Source organism: Pteropus medius, unplaced genomic scaffold (assembly GCF_902729225.1).
Source record: "Pteropus medius unplaced genomic scaffold, Ma_sr-lr_union100, whole genome shotgun sequence".
Classification (NCBI taxonomy): Eukaryota; Metazoa; Chordata; class Mammalia; order Chiroptera; family Pteropodidae; genus Pteropus; species Pteropus medius.
In genome coordinates this window covers 2866946-2888799 of record NW_024343733.1, presented here as the reverse complement: position 1 = coordinate 2888799, position 21854 = coordinate 2866946, and the positions used below count along the sequence as shown (strand labels likewise).

Sequence of the window (21854 nt, the reverse complement as noted above, 5' to 3'; positions counted from 1 at the left end):
CTGGAAATTCTGTATATGAAATAGATAAGAAAGTATGGTCTGACTTATGCTCCTTTGCACAAGTATAGACAGTATAATAAATGGGTTATCAAATTAATGCAATATCTTTAAATTCATAGTCTAAATTGGTAGTATTTATTAGCGTGGTTAACCTTTGATCACATCAACTTGTTGACTTCTGGTAAATTATTTACTGTTCTTGAATCTTTAATAAAATATGTAAGACTTAAGAAATTTAAATGTTCAATGAAGCCCAAACACTGTACTCTTTTTAATTACCTCTGCTGACTTATATTTATAAATCTATAGTGGTTAACTTGTAGGACAATTTATAATTTTCTCTTAGTTTTTTTAAGCTATAGTATACTTTTCTTAAACAAGAGCTTAATGTAGTGTGATTTGTTTTATTTAACATTATTAATTCTTTTCCTGTTTTTTTATTAAATTGGTACCTAAACTTTAATTTACGTAATACTGCACATTTGTATGATATAAAGGAAGATATGAGAATAGCTATGTAAAAATTAATTTTCAGGATTTTTAATATTATTTGTATTATTTACAGTATTTAATATGAAACACTAACTAATAGTATATTGTGCTGTTGGGGAGGACCATTTTGGTCTAGAGTGTCTTGTTGTTGAAACTGTTTTTTGTTTTTTTGCTTTTAATAATTTATGAAATGTAAGTTAACCAAATAGGCCATATCCTTTGGATAAAAACAATCATGTTTAATGTACATAAATTTAGAGTAGGTCTCCTTTGGATTCATACTCTGTTCTCATTTTCAACACCAAAAATATTTAAAAAATCAATGTAGGCATATTCATGATGGCTTAGGTTCAGAAGCTTTGTCCAATAGTAAAACGAGTTTATGTAAATTACAGCAGTGAAAGATTGTGAGTAAACTTTACTGTTTTTAGTGTATAGTTCTACAGGTGTTGACAACACGTAAAGAGTTTGTATAACTACCACCATAATCAAGATGTAGAAATGTTCCATCACCCCCCAAGTTTCTCTATGTTTTCAACCCCTCCCGATACCGTTGAACAGTTTACATTACCTTAAATTTGCCCTTGCAAGAATGTCATATGAATGAACCATCCAGTATGTGGCTTTTTGAGTATGGCTTTTTCAGTTAGTATAGTGACATTCATGTTTTGACTATATCAGTAGTTCCTTTTAATTTTGAATAGTATTTCATTGTATGGATTTTCTACTGTCTGTCCTTTCTTCAGTTCTGGGACATATGGATAGTTTCCAGTTTGGAGCAATTAAGATAAAAATAAAAACAAACATTTGCTACAGTGTTTCATATGAATAAAGTTCTTATTTTACTTGGATAGGTACCTAAGAGAGTTATTGGTGGGCTGTGTGGCAAGTGTATGTTTCACTTTAGAAGGAATAGCCAAAGTCAACTTTTCCAAGGCTGTACTATTTTTGCATTCCCATCAGCAATATATGACAATTCCAGTTGCTCTGTATGCTCACTAGCACTTAGTATTTTCAGTTTTTCCTTTAAGCCATTGTAATGGGTGATCTCTTATTGTGATTTCAGTTTTGTATTTCCATAGTGACTAGTGAGGTTTTGAAGATCTTTTCATGTTTTTATTTGCTATTCATATACGTTCTTTGGCAAAGTGTTTTTTCAGATCTTTTGTCCATTTTCTAAAATTGTTTTTTTCCCCTAGTGTTGTTTTGAATTTTTATTTTCAAGATTAGCATATTGTGAATAAAAGTCTTTGTCAGCATGTGATTTGTAACTGCTTATTCCCCATCTGTGGCTTGTCTTTCTCATAGCTTAACATAACTTTTCATGTTTTCTGAAGAACAGAGTTCTTAATTTTGATGAAACCCTATATTTAACAATTCTTTTCCTTATGGATCACATTTTGGTGTCATCTAAGAAATCTTATTTTAATCTAAGTTGATAAGAAATTTCTCATATATTTTCACAATTTAGCTTTAGCGTTCACATTTTGTTCTGTGAACCATTATGAGTTAGTCTTTCTATGTGGTGTGAGGTAGGGTTTGAAGCTCATTTTCTTTTTTGCTAATCCCAGTACCACTTATTGAAAAGACTGTTTTTCCTCCACTGAATTGCCTTTGCCCCTTTGTTGAAACTCAGTTGGCCATATAATTGTGTGTCTATTTCCGGACTATTTTGTTCCATTAATCTATATATCCTTTCTCTAGTACCACATTGTTTGTTTAGTCTAGCTTTATAGAAAATCTGGAAATCAAATGGTGTGAGTCTCTCAACTGTATTTTTTTTTTTTTACAACATTATTTCGACTATTTTGGTTCTTTGCTTTTTCACATAAGTATGTAGACTCAGCCTGTCTATTTCCATTAAAAATCCTTCAGAGATTTTGACTGGAGTTGAGTTGACTCTCGATTGGTTTGGGAAGAATTGACATCTTAGCAATAATGATTTTTCTAGTCCACAATCAATATATACCTCTGCATTTGTCTTTTCTTTCTTTCATCAGTATTGTACATAATTTGTAAGATTTATATCCAGATATTTCATGATTTTTGGTGCTGTTATAAATGATACTTAAAAAATTTCAATTTCTAATTATTTATTTCAATAAATAGAAATATGATTGTTTTGTGTCTATTGACCAAGTATTCTGTGATCTAGCTAAACCCAGTTTTATTTTTAGTAGCTCTTTTTGGTTGATCTTTTTTTAGTTGATTAGCATTTTCTAATAGTCATGTCTTCTGTGACTAGAGACAGTTTTATTTCTTTCATTCCAATCAGTGTGCATTGTATTTTTTTTCCTGGCCTTATTATATTGTCTAAGACTTACACTGTAATGTGGAATAGGAGAGGTAAGAGTAGACATCCTTGCCTTGTCATTGATATTGGGAAAGATATCAGCGACAATATATATATATACACGTACATACATACATATATACACATACACATATACATATACATACATGTATGTATATATGTGTGTGTGTATGTGTATGTACGTGTGTTTTTCTTTGGAAAAAAACCCTACAACTAACATCATACTTAATGTTAAAATATATATAATGTTAAAAAAAGTTTATATATATATATGTATTTATATATATCCAAAGAAAAAAGATCAGTTCTAAGATCTATTTTAAAATTGTTGAAATCAGAATAAAATCATAGTGGTATCTTAAAATTGTGATGTAGTTGGCATTGCCTGTGCCTGAGCAGACTTGTTTAGTACCCCACATTGCATGACCGAACAGCTGTACCTCGTCCAGATTTCAGTTAACAAAGTATTTGAGGACTGTTTGGAGGAAGAAATAAAGAGGTCTGGTTGTTGTCTGAGAACCTTCCTTTGACATCTTCTATTAAGGTCAAAGTAGCACCAACATTCAAAAATGATATCATGAGGAAGCAATTAGATGTGAATGTGAGGTATTCTATAAGACAGCTAACCTAGTTTCTTCAATAAGTTAATGGTGTGTTTGAAAAAAGGAGATGAGCTGTTGTAGATTTAAGGTGACTTAAGAAATATAACTTTGAGAGGCAATTGATAGACCTTGTTTATATTCTGATTTGATGTATAACAAAGTACGTAGGAGTGGGATTTGCTTTAAAGTATATCAAGAAAAACAGAAAAAGGGAAAAGAAAGCAGAGTGTTTGAAACAGATGACACAATGTTCATAATTTGGTTTAGGAATTTATTGGAGCTTGTTATTCTACTTTATGTGTGAAGATTTTAATTATAAAAGGTTTTCTTAAAATATGCAGAATAGGTGTTACCAGTTTGGGAGAAAATCTTGGAAAGAGCTGGACACTAATTTCACAAATGCTGCATCACCAGTACTTTTTATGGCAAAAAGACTGTTATGTAGAAAAACACACCAGTGACTGAGTTGGAAAGTGATTCAGAAGAGTTGGACTTTGAATGTTGATGAAGTTTTAGAATTTTTAACTTATTTCTTTGAATATATTATTCATTTTATATATGTACAATAATGGTATTTGAAAAATATATCTCAATAAATCTAAAGGAGCTCTTTCAATAATTACAAATAAGTGCTAAGAACCGTACTATAGTGTAACTGGCAGCTTTCTCCCACCTCTCCTCCTCCAGTGATGTATAAAATAATGGTGTATCTTGAAATTGATGGTGTCTTAGAGTCAGTATGGGATGTTTCTTTTATTGAAATGTTAGCTCTCTTTCTTACCCAGGAAAAGCTCCACCCAAAAGATAACTGTGTGAGAACAGAGATTTCATGATATCTTCAGAGAACTGTAGAAAACTTTTGGATAGTTTATTTTGAGTAGAGACAGTCTGTTACTAGGAGGAATGTTTATTTGTTGCATTTTATTTCCATTTCTGTAGTTGTAAATAAAATAAAATGTTTCTGCCAGAGGTGGTTGCTTTGGGAAAATTTGGTAAATCATGATGAGCCATATAAGCAGGAAAATAAAAAGTTATCTTGTACATGAAGACAAAAAAATATTTACCCAGTTTTTATTATTTAAAAAAAATTCTTATAGCTAAAACTCATGAATGTAAATACACTTCCTCAAATTCTATCTGATTGGAGAATATAGAGATGCATTTTGAGATGTCTATTAGCGTGATAAAAGTGTTAAAAATGCATCGTGGATTTAACATGTATTTTAAATCCTCTGTCAGAATTTTCTCTGGCGAATGCTTTTGTCAAGATAACAAGTAAAAGGGAGAGGAAATTTTCTTCTGCAAATGTTTCCATCCGCCCAGTTTTTTGCTATCTTGAATGGAATTAATATAATTTAAAAGAAAATTACTCAACTTCTGTAGGGTGTTTTATACCTTTTTATATATGAAAAGAATGTTAGGAATGCATGGGGCATTGTTAGTCTGTTAGATTCTCATGGTGTTTGAGTTACTTGCGGCTCAATTTTATAATATATTTCAAAGCCAAGTACGATATTTCTTCACAAGTCAAATATTAATGAAATTATGAGTTCAGGAAATAAATTGATGTTATATTAAGATTTAATTTCTTGACATTCTCTCTAAAATCATGCCCTTAAAATCCTATTCAGATACTTTCAAAATATTTAAGAATTTTTATGTAACTCTACATTTTTTGGATATTTTTCTTTTGGTTTTCCCTCTGAAAATACATATAATAACTTTGGTATTAATTCTACTTAAATACTTTTAATAGAACCTGAACAAAATTAATGTTTGTGACACTAGAGGTAGAAAAATTAATTTGAGGATTTCGAATGATTTCAAACTTTGAATAAGCAGGTTGGAAAGGCTTTTGTGGGAAGGGATTGTACCATGATTCTGTCTCAGAGATTTTAAAATCTAAACACATATTTCCTTCTGTACAAATGTCTTTTATAACTTTGGTTAAGTATTTGACCTCCTTTTTATGTTGCAGTGTGAGATAATTTATTTACATTTCTCCATATACTTTGTTTTAGAAAAATGTTTTAACAGTTTCTTTTATTTTTATTGGGATACCCTGCTTACTGGTTTATTTGTTTTGTTTTGTTTTTCAGTTGTGGAAGAAGGACTCTGGGAAAATGGCCTTTCCTATGAATGTCGGACACTCCTCTTCAAAGCGATCCACAATCTGTTAGAAAGGTAAGAGAAAGAACAGCATCGAGGTGGTTTTGAAACACCCAAGTATAATGCTGGGTACTCAGAGGATTTCCTGTAATTCTCAAAATGCTTTCACACACAGTTTAATGAAAATAAAATTATATAAATTTCTTATTTTTTTATGTTGATATAATTTTAAAGTTAGAGAATTTTTAGGAAAAACACAAGGAACTTTATTTATTCTTTTACACAGATTCACTGGTAGTTCTTCTTTTGCCCAGTTTACTTTATAATTAATTGATTGCCTGCTCTCTAATGTGTGTGTGTGTTACACTTTGCACACTTGAGATTGTTCTTTTTTTAACCCCTAAGTATTTAGGTTTACATTTCCTAAGGACAAGGATATCCTCTCATATAAGTACAGTACAATTATGAAAATTAGGAAATTTAACATTGATAAAATGCTATCATCTAATCAATAGTTCAGCTCGTGTTATCATTTGTTTCAACTCTTTCCTTTATTGCTTCATCCTCCTTCCCCCAAGATCGAGTCCATGATCATACATTATATTTGGTGTACCTTTAAATCTGCAAGAGTTCCTTGGTCTTTCATTTTTCTTCTTAATATTGACATTTTGGATGAGTTCAGGCCATATGTTTTATATAAAGTCTCAATTTGAAATAGTTTCCTCATTAGAGTCAAGTTCTGCTTTTTAGTAGGAATACCATAGAAGCGATGTGTCCTCAGTGAATCATAGCAGGAGGCCCATGATTTCAGTTTCTTGTTTTTAATCTTGACCATTTGTTTGAGGTAGTATTTCGCCAGGCTTCTCCACTGTAAATTAATAAATACTTGTGAACTATGGTCTTTGATAATTCTGTCTTAATAATTAATAAGTAATTTGTGGCCAGATCCAAAGAAATTGTATAATTATCCTGTTCGTTATCAAATTTCGACTTACTTGTTTTAACCTCTATTGATGGTCCTTGTCTAAATCAGTTATTACTATTATGGCTGTAATGTTACATTTCAAATCCCACCATTCCTTCTATTTTTGTTAGTTTGCATTCTGTTGTAAGGAAGAGCTTTTCATTTCCCCCTCCACGTATGTATATATTTATCTATCTCCTGTATAAATTTGGGAAAATGGATTTCTCTTTTACTCAGTGGATTATAATTCATTACTATTACTTATTTTGATGCCTAGGTTCTTTGGCCAGAGGAAGCCCCTTCATGGCGGCTCCGATGGTTTTCTGACTTGTGCCCATCTTTGTTTGGGCACCTCCTTCCCTTCTGGCATAGCAATAGGTTCAGGCTCTGGATGGTGTTTTAAGGGGAGAGATAAATGTGAAAGAATAGGTTAGTTCTATGGGAAAAACTCTTTTTACTTCTCTTCCTGTGTTTGTATAGCCTACTTTTAGGTGATCAAAGTTGAAAGGACATTCTAGTGTCATTAAATTTTTTATCTGGGATAATAATCACTGCTTAGGATTCTTAAGCTACAGTTGATAAGTTGTCATCATTTAAGTTACTCAGAGAGACCTTTCCCACCAAATTATCTATTTTTCATTCTGAACTTTAGTTCCTACCTCCGTGATTTGGAGTAGACCTAGAGGCCATCTGTTAAGTACTCTTAAATATTCCAAATATGTGTGGTAATTCTCTCTCTCACTACAAAATGCAACAAAATAAAAGTACATACAAAATCCCTTTAGGAGAATGTGGAAATCTCACTGTTTCCATAATCCCAAGCTCTTATATCTATATAGTAATTAATGTACCTTTAAACACAATCTTTTTTATGTAAGTTTTTAAATCTATATGGAGCAAAGTACATATTTTTAAAACTTATAATTCACTATATATCACTGTATAATTTTCAGAAAAATAGTGAATTTATGGTTGAATTGTATTATTTTTAGTCTTTTGTGTTGTAAATGGTAGTATGTTTCTTTTCTTTGTTGGGAGAAATTAGAAGAGCAGAAAAACTGGAAGAGAAGAGAAATACAGATATTTCACTTATTCTGTGCTCATGAATTCAGAATTGATAAAAACTGAAGTCCAGGTCAAGATCAATTATTATTTTATAAGAGAGTCGATTGTGACATATGCAATTTGTCATGCAGTAAAGCTTGAGATAGTTCTCAGGAACTTTGGGTTAGACCTTGGTTTGATTTCAGGGTCTTTTGCTTGGGCAGGTACCCTAGCCTTACTAAGTCTTAGTTAATGCCCTTTGAATGACATATGGGATGCTGTGCACTTTGAGTTTTTGTTAGAGAACATGTATGATGTAGGCTGCATAATACTTGACCTATTGTTAATGTTTCATAATTATGCCTTTTCCCATAAATTTATTATTTTGCATATTTTGATTTGAATCCTCCTATAAGATAGTGATTCTTGTAGAAAATAATTAATACTGAAGCTGTTTAGCTCCCTTCTTACAATTAGAATGGATGAATTGACATTCTTTTGAAAAATCATAGTTATTCTTTTGTCCTTTAAAATAACTAAGTAACTATGTTCTGTGAATGAAAATTACCCTGCTCATGAGGCAGGGAAGCATTTTAAGTGTCTGTATTTAGCTGATTTTATTCATTGTCAACAAAACGGGGTTGGCTAATACATACTTGCCCTTTTGTTCTTCTCATAGCTTAGACGGTTGCGGTAACTTGTCTGTTTACAACCTAAATTTATTGAAATACACTCTGCTCTCCTGTTCCCAGCAATTTTCTGTTCTACTTTTCCATTTCTATTTAGATAAGATTGACTTGGTTTCCCAGTGTGAATGTTTTGAGTTTCTAGCCTGAAACTCAGATTTCAGGTTATTGAAATAGATCATCAAGTAATGTATGACTTGAAGGATGTTTGTGCTTCCCGAACCATTTTTTTCTTAGTTTGGGTATTTAAAAGCTTGTACAAGTGATTTATTATTTCTGCTTTTTTTTTTTTTTTAAGTATACAGATTTGTTTAATTAAAAAGGAATTCCATTAACTACCTAAGCAGGAGTTATATAAATCAGTCTTCTAAAAAGGTGGCAGTTGCTAGTGTATATAAAATCATGAGTCACTGTAGTGGTTTATTAAAAATAATTTCACTACAGAAATTAAGGTAACATTGTGAAATTCACACAGAATAATTTTATTTTTTGTTGTTATTGATTGGTGCTGAGGTAATACTATATTGATACTATGTAGACTATTTTAAATTCTAAGGTAACATGACTAAATATTTTATTTTTCATTTACTCATTTCTCCTATATCTCTAAAGTATTTGTGTACAGTATATTGTATATGTCCAACCAGTGTCATCTGTGCATTAAAAAAAACCCCTCAGTGCTGCTTACTCAAGAGTGATTTCCATCAAGGTGTCAGAAGCTAACATATCTGGCTTTAATTTTACATATCTGTTGAGGGGCATACATTTCTAGAGGTCCATTTCTTCACTGCCTTCAGAGATAAGAGAGATTTTGGGTCTTGGCTCTTCCATTTATGTAACTATATGACTTGGGAGAGTGACTCAAACTCACTGAGCCCTGTTCTTTATCTATACAATGGTGAAGGATTGTTTTGCTCAGCACTGTGCCTTTCTTATTAGAAGAGCTCAATAGATGCTTAACTGCCGTTAATATTAGCTAATAGAAATATTGATACTATTTTCATATTTGGATACAACATTAAAAGTCAGTCTTTTTACCCAGGTAATTCTGGAATCCCATTCTAAAATACCCTTTTTATGTGGTCATCCCTTCTTTCCTTGAATACTTCTGGTGGTTTGAGCACAGCTTCCCAAAGGAGCTCTTTTCATCTTTAGCGAGCACTCATTGTTAGAAAGTCTTTCTTATGCTGAGTAGAAATATGTCTCCCTGTAACTTTCATTTCTTTTTCTTAATTCTGTTCTTTGGGGATCATATATAATTCATCTAATTCAACATCCATGTGGTGGCCTGTTTACTATTTTGGTTATTTATTTATTTTTCTTGTTTGTGGTTCTTATCATATAACATTGAATCTCCTACCTCCACCCCACCTTTCCTTCCACCTTCCAGATATTTCTCTAGTCAAGAGTTTTTATTATTGCCTCAATGAATTACACCACATATGAGACTTATGAAAATCTTGCTTTCGTAGTTTTGTAGAAACACTTTAAATGTCTGGCATAATGCTATTACATTGGCGTTATGTGTGGTATTTTAAGTTTTTAGAATAAAATATAAGCTGATTTTGATGGAAAGGTACTCTCCCCACCTCCCTCAAAATACAAATCATTGCTTTGCACACTGTAGATTACCTGGTCTTTCGAAACTGTTCTGCTGTATCCTATCCATACTTACTTAGGGAGACTTTAATCTGTGGTTATTTGACGTTTGTAAAACATAATGGCTCTTCAGAGTAGTCCACTGGAGCTGCCTTCCTAATGGATTGTCAGCATATTCACCCCTCGGTAGTTTATAACACAGCTGTAAAACTGCCTTTGGCCCTGAGCCTCCTGGTTTGCCAAGAGTTGGTGTTTAGAATGAAGATATTCATTTGGAAAAGTACAGTAAAAATAACATGAAGAAAATTGGAATTATAATTATGACAACAGTAAAATTATACTTGTAATTTACTAGCTTTTAATGTCCTGTGGCATTGTGATTCAATAGAGATGATAATCAGAAGGCACATGAGCAATGTCCTTGGATTTCAAAATAATAAATATATTTACTAGAGCATGGAGGTAGGTACAGCCCTGGTTGAGAAAACGGTGATTTAACATTGCAACATTGAGAGTCATTGGGTATAATGTGATAACAGGAACAGGACTTCAGTGAAATCTCATTTTATTGAATTGTGACAGTGTACAGTTCTCTGAGGATAGGAGGAAAATGAGTCTTTAGACGTAAAGGGCATGTGGCTTTGAAGGAAGAGACATTATACACATTACGGACACAAGTGAATGAAAGCATATGTCTAATTGTAGATACAAAGAAACATGTTCACCGGAAGACCAATCAATTTATTCATTTAATATTTTTAGGACAGGAAAAAGTAAGACTTTAAAATTAAAAAAAAATTTTTTTATGATTGAGGAATGGTATTTTAGACAATGAAAGTTCGAAACTAGAGGAGAGATATGGTTCTTTGGAGTTGCATTGGAATGGATGTTTCAAATGAGGCGAGGCATACAAAAGTGCCTAACCTTCTAGAGATTTTGGAGAGGATGGAAATGGTCGGGTTTGCTTGGCTAGAGGAGACCGCATCCACTAGGGCACAGTAGGAACCCAAAGTAATGGAGGTGGAAGGAATCAGTTGAGAAAAAGGTTTCGTCACCCCTAAATTATATGAGTTTCTATTATTTGATGGGGAATTGGGAAGGAGAGACGTCTTTGCATGTGTGTTTGATATAGATTAGAGTGGTAAGATAAAAGCTTTTTGATGCTGGCGTGATTATTCTGGTATGAAGTTATATAAAATTTAGTCTACCTGAGCAGCTCTGTAACTAGATGATAACACAGAAGTGCAGTTGGTTGAGGAACAGTATCCTTGGATTTTTAATCTATGAAAACTGTCATACCTATATAATTTCATAATGTGAGGGTCACAGAAGGAGCCAAAACCAGTGAGGGCTCCCTGTAAATCTCCTAACCGTCCCATTTGGGAAATGGTTTGCTGAGTTGGGCTGTGGCTGCTGCTGTGTCACATGTAATCATACATGAGATCTGTCTGTGGCTTTGGGATTAGAGATTGGGGCTTGCCAACTCCGAAATCACGTTGCTCTTGTAGTTAATTATTTAGAGCCATATGGTACAGCACAGAAACATTATGTATGTATGTGCATGCACACACACACACACACACACACACACACACACCTGATTTCATTTTTCAGCAGCTGTTTTCTTCTTTAAACAATGATTTTGGGGGGCAGTAGTTGGGATCTGGGAATTATTTCTGAAGAGAAATTTCTTTCCTGGAATTGTTGCTTGAAGAATATTTTTTAAATATGGAGTCACATAGTGATCTTGCAAGATAATATGGTGCTACCTAACAATTATGTCATATCTTAATAATAAGATAATTTTGAAAATCTCAATGAATGACTGGATTACTGAGTGAATAACCAGAGTTAACTGATATATATATTTAACACTGTTTGTGATGTTGATTTGAAGCAATTTTTGGCATATGGAGTATATCTGCTAGGTTTATTTGTCTAGACACATATAAATTTTTTCCCTCAAAATTAAACTCAGGGTTGGTAAAGTATAGAAAGAGTTGATATTCTTCAGGTTTTTTATCTTAGAATTGTCTCTCTTAAAAAGATTTGCTTAATTCTCTTCTTCAAGTATAATTAAAGCATATGAACAGTAATGCTAGTCTTCTGAAACAGTTTTTAGCATCTGTGTGATTCTCTACATGAGTGAGAAGTGATGGGCTATAAAAAAAGTGAAATATGTTGTTTTTTCCCTCAAATATTGAGTGCCCCACTAGCACAAACACAAACACAAGAAAATTAACAGTTTGACGCTGTCCATGATTAGTGGTTACAAACGAGAAGAATGATGATATTATATTGTGAATCGGAAAATACTCCTTGGTGTATAGCATTCATTTCTGAGATATTTATCAAGCACCTACTAGTATAGAGCAGAACATAAAGCATATTACATAATAGGCACTTAAATATTCGTTGACTATCATCAATGAATAAGAAAGATACTGTCTCTCTCCCCAAATTGCTCATAGTTTCTTGGCAGAAAAGAGCCATAGAAATGAATTATTACAACTCAGTGATGCGAATGCTGATTTGTGCATGTTAGAGTACTGCGCAGGCTGTTCTGGGACAGGAAAGATGAATAGAATTAAAGTAGATGAGGAAAGGATAGATTTGGACAAGGGAGGGTTCCAGGCGAAAACCACAGCTAGTAACGATTAATGTTAATATTTAGTATGAAAGTTCTTAATCTGGGATCTGCTTCGGAGAGTTCACCAACTCTGTGGAATTGTATGCAATGTTTTGCTATTCTACATATTTTTCAGGAGAGTCTATAATAACTTTCATTAGATTTTTTTTTTTTAAATCATAGAATCATGACCCCCAAATGATTGAGAACCAAGGGCATAGTACCTCAGTGTCGTCTGCTCTTGAGCCACATAGGTATCAACAGGTAGTAGAACTGACTTCCTTAACAGAGACACATGCATTTCTCTCCCATTTCTTCCCATAACTCAAAATGTGCAAAACACCAGGTGGAATCCTTTCTGTGCTGCCCGCTCTTAGAGGATCCATGTGTATTTATGTCTATCAGTGTGTCTCTGTCTGAAAGGGAGAGAGGAAGAAGGGGAGTAGAGGGAGCATTAGGACAGAGGGAGAGGGAGAGAAAGAGGTTTGTCAAGACTTAGGAAATCGAAGAGCATAGAAATTGATAATGATAGTTGCTAATTCCTTTTTATCTTTCTTGAATAAGAGGAGACTAAGCCATCACACCCATATCTCCATCTGAGCAATTGATTCTCTGTTAGGTTGGGAGTGAGGACAGAAAAAGGAAGCATGGTACTCAGTACTTTCAATAATTTGATCTCAACCTTCTAGCTACTCGGTGACTTTGCTAACTTTTTACCATATCACTGCTGACAGCATGACTCGTGACTGCTCCCTTTTGCAGAGGTGTTAGTTGCAGATCCAGTACTTAGAAAACTGAGTAAAAACATTACCTCATCTAACACAATTCTCTGTTCTCATGTTTTCCTTTCACTGTGTAAGAAATCACTGATCACATAGAAACTGATGAAAGCTGAAAATCACATAAGCAGTTTATGACTCTCATTTGGAATCAGATGATTTCAGATGGAAGGATCAGTAGTTTCCATGACTGTTTTGTATATTAGTGATAATAAACTTTTGTTGACATTGCCTGGCAAAGAAATATCATCTGCAGTGGGATCTTCAAGAGATGTATTAGCAGAGAGTTCGACTCTCAGATAGCATTTTTATTAGTTTTTTGCCTTTTGCCTGGGTCCTTCGATAGTCCTGGCTGTGTGCTGTTCCTCAGCCCCTCTCCCATCTCCCCCTTTGTTCTGGAATGATATAAGCAAATAAAATGTGTGGCTTTTACTTCATAGAAGGGCAAGGGTTTTGAAACAAACTACACATTGTCTTCTTATTCAGAGATATTTTATCTCTTTTTCTTTTGTTTTATACTGTCTAAAGCCTTGGATTATTTTTCTCTTCATAAACTATAAATGAATACTGTTTTCTCTGTTATCAAATAAATGATTCTTTTGAATTCTGGCCTTTAAGATATGTACGAGAGAATGAATACTTTATTTAAAAATGGTATTTATTAAGTGAGGCTGTGTTTCAGTAGAAGATAATGTTTAGTGTTTGACGTGATTCTGTACCTGTTACGTGCCCCGTTGCTTTCATTCTAAGCATTATTGATTTTGAAATACACCTTCAATTTATAACAGCTTTTGGAGAATAAAGAAACATTAAATACACTCATCAATTATAAAGCGCATCAGTATTTTAAAAAGGAAGGAATTAAGGAAATGTGGCAGCATGAGAGTCAGTTTATGGTAAATGTCCTGGCTCTTGTGATCAGATACCTGGGTTTAACCCCAGCTCTGCTGTCAATAAGCTGTGTAACCTTGTCTAGGTGGCATTCTCCTTGTGTCTCAGCTTCTTCATGTATAAAAATTGACAGTGTAATATCTATCATGTAATTCTTAAATAATTGAATGATATATTGTGCCAGTTAATCAAATATAGTAGTGTTACTAGTGATTGTAGTAGTAGTTACCGGAGGAAGGAACTTGATATCAAATATTAGAGTGTTTCATTTAAATTATGTATATATGTAGTCTAGCCGAAAAATACAATTAAATCTCTTAGCTAGGGAATAAACTGTGGAGATACTTTTTCAGTTTTGCTTCTTGAGTACTTTCACCTTATTGGGTATTCCATATTTCCTTTCCCAACTGTAATGACGTTACATAAGTCTTTAATTCTAGAAAGCAAATTAATTTATATAATCTTAGGTAAACAGATTGGGTTACTTTGAAGGTGATTTTTTTTTCATTCAGAACGAGGAATATTGTTGTAGAAATTCATTTTCAAAATAAAACCAGTTGAAGCCAGTGACTTTTTTGATGTAGCAGTGCCCCAGGTTCGCTCTGTCCGTTGGGAGTTATGTTACGTCGTGGCCAGCAGAAACTACTGCTGTTTACTAACCCATTAACCTGTAATGAGTTGGGCGAAGACTTGCATTGTTTCCACCCTCCTCAGTGGTGTGGAAATTACAGAGGCACAAGCCACTTGCAGAGTTGCCTATATATTGAATAAAGAATTGCTGCACAGCTCTTTTACTCGTATAGAAGAATTACATCAAGCTTTCTGACAGATATTCTTAGAAAATCTGTGTCATTTCACTGAATAATGTTCAATGCACATTTTCTCCGACAGTTTTATATATTTTTAAAATCAGAGATACTCTGATTTCAATAATGGCATCTCACAATTGGCCAGATGGTAGTTATAATATAGTTGTCAGTTGCCTACATATGAGTGAACTTGGTCAAGGCTATCTATATTGTTGTCACTTCCATTGAATTGTGTGCATCTTTGGTATTATGTGAGTTGAGTTCAAGTGCCATTTAACATGTCTTCAGGAAGATTACTGCATGATTTGACGTTGAAATACAATGTACACAAAACATGGAAACAGAAGCAGGGCACTACTTAGAGATGAGGATAGCAAATATTTGTTATGGAAGAAATGACTGCAGTTCCTCGTTTTCTTGCAAAGCCATAACCAAGTACTTTACCATGCCTACAAAAGGAAAATATTTAAGTAGAATAAGCTCTGCTGTGCTTTTTTTTTTTTCTTTCTTTCTTTCTTTTTTTTAACTGAGATCCTTGTTAAGCATTGCCTATCACATGCCAAACAAGAAAAAGCCAGCATTGAAACTTGCAAAATGGGCATCAGTGACTTGGAAAAATATCTCTGAAGTGCTCTTAAGGAATGGTGCCTATATTCCCACATTTTTTTATGACACAAGAATTAAAGTGTGATTGGATTTGAAGTAATTCAGAAGTATAAGACATTTCAGGAATATACTAACCAATCATGCTTAATTTTTTTACATGGACAAGAATAATATATAATAAAAATCTATGCCCAAAGTCAGAAAGTTTTTCCAGTAAATATAATGTATAAGTTTTAAATGATAAGGACACATTTTGACAGTTTAATTGGTGATGTTTTGATTTTCAGTGGTATATGTCATCTGTGATTATTTATGCAATGACTTATCAATTTTTGTTGAAACTATGCAATTCTTGATGTAATTATTGTAGGTGCCTAATGGATAAGAACTTCGTTAGGATTGGGAAATGGTTTGTCCGACCCTATGAAAAGGATGAAAAGCCGGTCAACAAAAGGTGAGTCTTTCTAATACTTATTTGTTTGTTTGTTTGTTTCTAGACTTTTTAAAATTAAATTTATTGGAGTGACATTGGTTAATAAAATCATATAGGTTTCAAGTGCACAATTCAATAATACATCATAGGTATATTGCATTATATGTTCATCGCCCAAAGTTAAATTTCCTTCTGTCACCATGTATTTGACCCCTCTTACCCCTTTTCCCCCTTCCCTCCCCTAAAGGTGAGTCTTTAGAATGCTCTTGGGGGTTTTTTTGTTTTTTGTTTTTTTCTTTCTTTCTTGGCCACAACTGTCTTTGAGGAAGAGTTAGATGGGGGAAAACAGCTTATTTTTAAATTTTCTAATAATGTTAGTAATTCATATGTACTAAAATAGATTCCTGGATCACATTTTATTGAATACTGTATTACAAAATTTTTGTGGATTATTAAAAATTGGACTAGAAAGATAATTATCTATAACCCATGTCTAAGACCCTTATTACCAAACTATTTAGAATTGAAATATTCTATTTTGTTATTTTATTATCCTTCTCTGTCTTTCTTCCTTAAAGTGTTATATGGCATAACCTTAAACAGTCAAGTGAATTCAAATGTGACTATTTATAGGATTGATTAATGCCCCTTAAAAGTTAGTCAGCATATCCTTGACCAGGAATGTGAATTACTTCTCTAAAGCATGCTAACCTTTTAACCTTCATTTGTGATATACATGGCTTCAAGGCAGTCCTTGATAATAAGCAAGCTTGGAGATCAGTCAGACCAGAATCAAAAAACAAAACCCTCAAAATCAAATATTTACATATCTCACTTCTGAACACAGCATAGATTTAATTGGAATCATAAGTTGATAGTGATTATTACATTTCCAAAGAGCAGAGTACACAATCTTGATCTGATTTTACTATTTGTGAACTTGCCCTAACCTGAGGGTCCTGTAGAATAGAGCACTCGAAGCCTTAAATGGTGGCTCTAAGGTTAAATCTTTTGAGTAGTTTGTCAGAATTTCAGCTGTCAACTCTTGCCTCTGTTGGAACCTTTATTTTACTTGTTTCTACCAGAGATTTAATTAGCAGCCTTCTCTGCAACCTATATGTCTTAAACTTTGATGAAATGGTGTAGAATCTTCTCATTAACCAAAGCTAATTTATGAAAATTTGGATTTCTTCTTTCTAATTGGATAAATTAGGGACTGGCATTTTTTTTCTAAATCACCATGAACTTCCTTGAATATTTTTCCTTCTTTAGTATGTTTAAAATTTGTTAGGATTTATTAAAAAATTGTATTTAAATAGAACATAGGTATTATGTACATCAAACTTTGCCTGAAAAGGATAATAATGCTTTTAGAAAGGTGCCACGGTGTCTGGGTATGTAAAAGTGTGATTCCGTTAACATATGCTTTGATTGATGGGGAGAAAATTTGTTTTCTTTATATCAATTTGGTCTAACTAAAGCGTAACTAACAAGACACAATTTAGTGTTTTCCTTAAATTTACAGAGGGCTTAGGTTTTCCGAATGGTTAAAGTTTTGGCTTTTAATGTCGATGAGTTTGAATGATTGAATATAGAATTGCTTTAGCATAGCTGGTCACTGATTAATTGACTGAGCTAGTCCTAAATATTTTGATCAATAGGTATAGGTGTTTAAACCAAAGATCAAATTTAAATTGTTGGCATTTGCTGTAATAAAACTTTAAGTGTAAAGACTTTTCTACTTTTATTCTCCGAGTGGAAAAATAGAGCTGCTTGGTGGATGTTGGAACAGGATCTCAGTGGTTGAGTCATTTTAGATGGACAGAGTGATGACACTGTGGAGGAGGACACTTAGAATTATCAGCTTTGGGATGCCATTTCATACCTCTCTTTACAAGTTATTTGCCATTGAATACATTGTTTAGTTTTACCTGAGCTGAACTTTTAATCTTTGATGTTGTGTCGATAATAGCAATTACTATTTTAGAGGATTACTCTGAGGATTAAATGAGATAATGTGGCTAGTGTATAATTTAGTTGAGAAAAAGCAAATTTCTTTAAGCTTTCTTTTTTTGGACATATCAGTTTAGTGACCAATGGAGAGGAAAATTTGTTGCCCAATTCTAAATAAATTATATGCAAATTGTTATTTTTTAGGAGTGCTCATATCCGATGCTGTCAGATATAAATAAAAGGAATATATTTTAAAAACTAATATTCTAAGTATAAAGTAATACTAGCATATATTTACTTTTGTTCAATAGGTTAAAAATACAATTTAACACAACATATTTTATGTAATTAAAATAATTCTAATAGTGATAACAAATGAACATATTGAAGAATAGGTTTCACCTGTTGGATTAATAGCATATGATTTCTTGAGCTGTAATTTCTCTCTGCATTGATAGCAAAACTAAATCATTTGCTGGTAGACTCTAAAATAGAGTTTTTAATGTTTGATATGAGATGATGCTCAGGATAAATTTAGAAAAATTATTTTATATGTAGATCTGTACATACGTATCTATGTGTGTATATATAATAAATTTGACCAGGTAAGTCCAAGAAGATAAAATAAATTTATTCCTATCATTTTTTCTCTATAGTGACATATCTTTTGTTATTCATATCCTTGGGAACATGATAAGTAGGAAGGCAAACTTTGACTGTCTGAAAGAGTTATGACAAATAACATCAAACATGAAATATCTGGAGTATAAAGTATGTTGAATTTGAAAAGGACTTTGCTTCCAGTAAGTGCTTAAAAACAAACCAGTAAAAAATATATTTTAAAAACAATTTAGAAATTATTCCAATCATGGAGGTTCTTTCTTTTGGAAAGGTATTCGTTTTCTAATTTAGTCTAGTTTCAGCCCACATTTGATTACCATAGAATTTTAAGTCTATGCACTTTAGTCTTTGAATGCCACTTTTAGCAAAATAATTGCCCCCAATAACAGTTTGCATTTTTGATCTTTCCTGGTATCAGGTGTATAGTAGTTGAGTTAACATAAATATTAACTTTGCAAAAGCTAATGGAAAGGGGATCCCTTATCGAGAGAGTAAGCAGACATGTAAAACAGATACAGTGTGAAAGGTAAAAGGAATCTCTTCCTAGTGTTCAGAAAAATAAGATCAGTAGTGATAGTTTTTTCAGTTTTCCTCGTACATTTACTTTGCACATGTGGTGACTTTTGCCACATATCTGATAACAAGGACTAGCTGGTGGGCAGTCCCCAAAAGAGTATTAGTGGGACAATTTAGACTTATATAAACATGCATAGTGGTTTTACAGTTTTTTTCCCATAGATCTATAAAATATGTAGTCATTTTCTTTCTAATTTATCTGTTGGTACATATATAAAAAACACTGTATTTTGTCACCCGAATATATTTGAGAATTGTGTGAAGCAAAGAAGAATGAGGTTAGAGGCCCGGGGGATGGGAGGGAGGTGGGGTGCATCAACATTTACAGGATGGGTAGAGAAAGAGGAATACATGAAGGAGACTAAGGAAGGTCAATGAGAAATGAGAACCAAGAGGACTGGTGTCACCGAAACCATGGGTTTTAAAAATTTCAAGATTAATTAGCTGTGTCTGCCATAGAGGCCATATAAAATACTTAGGAAGAGAACTAGTAGTTTAGGAAATTCTGTACACAGAGTGAGTACAGCAGGAGCAGTTTCAGTGGAGTGGTGAACTCCAGGGTCGGAGGGGGGTGGCGGAGGGGGGGGCAGTAACTTGAGTTATCAGTGGAAGCTGAAGGTACTGAATGTAGAGTTTTTATTACTGTATTTGTTACAAGTAGCTGCAAAGTGAAAACTGTTGCATCTGGAAATGGGGGAGGCAAACGTTTAATAAGAGCCTATGATAAAACTAAGTAACGCTGTCTGTGGTTTTTAAGTGTCATTCATGTACCAGGTACTCTGTTTTGTATTTTCACATACATGTATAGAATGTTAAATTGAAAGTTCAGTTCAACCAAAGATGATGATAGTTAAAACAGCTATATGCTTTCTAGGTAGTTTAATTTTTTTTTTCTTTATGTTTTTCTTAATAAAAGATTATAACATTAGTTTTTACTTTTTTTTGTCCTATTAGTGGTCTAAAGAGTGTATAAGTGTGTAATAAAAACTTACATCCTCTACATCAGTAATTGATTTTCATATTTTAAAATAAAAATGGTTAAATATATACTGTCTATTTTCAAGAAGATTTTAAAACACTTTACATACAGTAAGAGATGTACCTTGTTTTTTAATATACTAGAGAGGTCGTGTGAGTCTCATTACTGTAATTTCTTTTTTAATTCCTGTTAGAAGACTGTAACTAAGCTGGAAACAAAGCTCTCCTTGTTCACTAGACCAGAAATATGGATAATCTTCTGTTAACTATTTATTAGATCTTGAAGACTTAACTGAATCCCTCTGGACTTCAGTTTACACATTTTTTATTTCTAAAATGTCTTATACTCCTTTCTGTGTGTATGCATATGCATGCATATGTATATGTATCTTTCCTTCTTTCTTTTTCTACCACTAGGAGTGTATTGTCTCTGGTTTTGCTGGAAGCAGAACTTCTTTATTACCAATCCAAGGGATTTTCCATTACTCTTCCAAAGGGTATGAAAGGTTTAAAGAACATGTCTGGAGAGAGGAATTGTGTTAACTTTAGTAATGGTTTTCATAATCAGATTTGGAAGAGGCGAGAGGAAATACTTGGTACCAGGTGGGGGTTAACTTGAGGTCTTCTTTAGTTTTATAACGTAGCTGACCACCTATTTTACCTTTGCTTAAGATATATCTTAGCTAATGGCCACCTACCTTAAGGGGAAAAAAGTCAACTGAAGGGTCAGGACATGAATGAATGGAGGTTCAAATGATTAACCTTTTGATAAAAGTAGTGTTCGATTTGCTCTTATCTCCTGTCTCATTTAGGATTTTGTCTATACTAAGTATGTCGCATCATATAGACTTCAGGGACTGAATGTAAACACCATAGAAGTATATTGCAGTATATCCAATAGATAATTCTCAGAGATTAATGAAATTGATTATTTTAGAAAATAGCTGCATTTTAAATTGAATGCTTTTAGCTCTCCTGCTTTACAAAATAGTTTAATTCAAGGTACTCTGCTGAAGTGTTTGTTGCGGGGACTGTGCATTGTAGGATGCTTAGCATCCCTGGCCTCTTCCTACACAATGCCAGTGGCACACTCATTCAGGTTTTTCTTTTTTCTTTTTCTTTTTTAATTTAAATATAGTTTGTATACAATTTTATATCGACTATATTACCCTTCCTCTTTTCACCCATCCCCCCATCCCTTCCCATCTGGTAACCATCCCTTTGGTCTCTGTTCCTATGAGTCTGTTTTTGTTTTGTTTTGTTTTTAGATTTCACATATAAGTGAAACCATATGGTATTTGTCTTTCTCTGTCTGACTTATTTCACTTAACATATACCTTCCAGATCCATCCATGTCGCAAATGGCAAGATTTTATTCTTTTTTTGTCGCATAATTATTTTGTATATGTGTGTATATACGTTATGCATGGAAGAGAAGTAGGTGTGTGCATGTGCGCACGCGCGTGTGTGTATACACATCTTCTTTATCCATTCATCTGTTGATGGGGACACCTAGATCAATGAACAGAATAGAGAGCCCAGAAATAAACCGTCGCTTATATGGTCAACTAATCTATGACATCGGAGGTAAAAATAGACACTGGGGTAACAGCAGTCTCTTCAATAAGTGGTGCTGGGAAAACTGGACCACTCTTACACTATATACAAAATAAACTTAAAATGGATTAACAAGTCTTAAATGTAAGGCCCGAAACCACAAAACTAGAAGAAAACATAGGAAGTAAACTATTTGACATGTCTAAGTAATT

At 33.2% G+C, this 21854-nt stretch overlaps 1 protein-coding gene across 2 annotated transcripts in view; it reads left to right on the top strand.

The window, feature by feature from the left end:
- MED13L (mediator complex subunit 13L) overlaps window positions 1–21854 on the top strand; it is a 264752-nt gene that overhangs the window by 128196 nt on the left and 114702 nt on the right. For both annotated transcript variants that reach the window (XM_039868225.1, XM_039868223.1), the window contains exons 3-4: window positions 5508–5592; window positions 15895–15978. In XM_039868225.1, the coding sequence (XP_039724159.1) occupies window positions 5508–5592; window positions 15895–15978 (169 nt within the window). The remainder of the gene's footprint in view (window positions 1–5507; window positions 5593–15894; window positions 15979–21854) is intronic.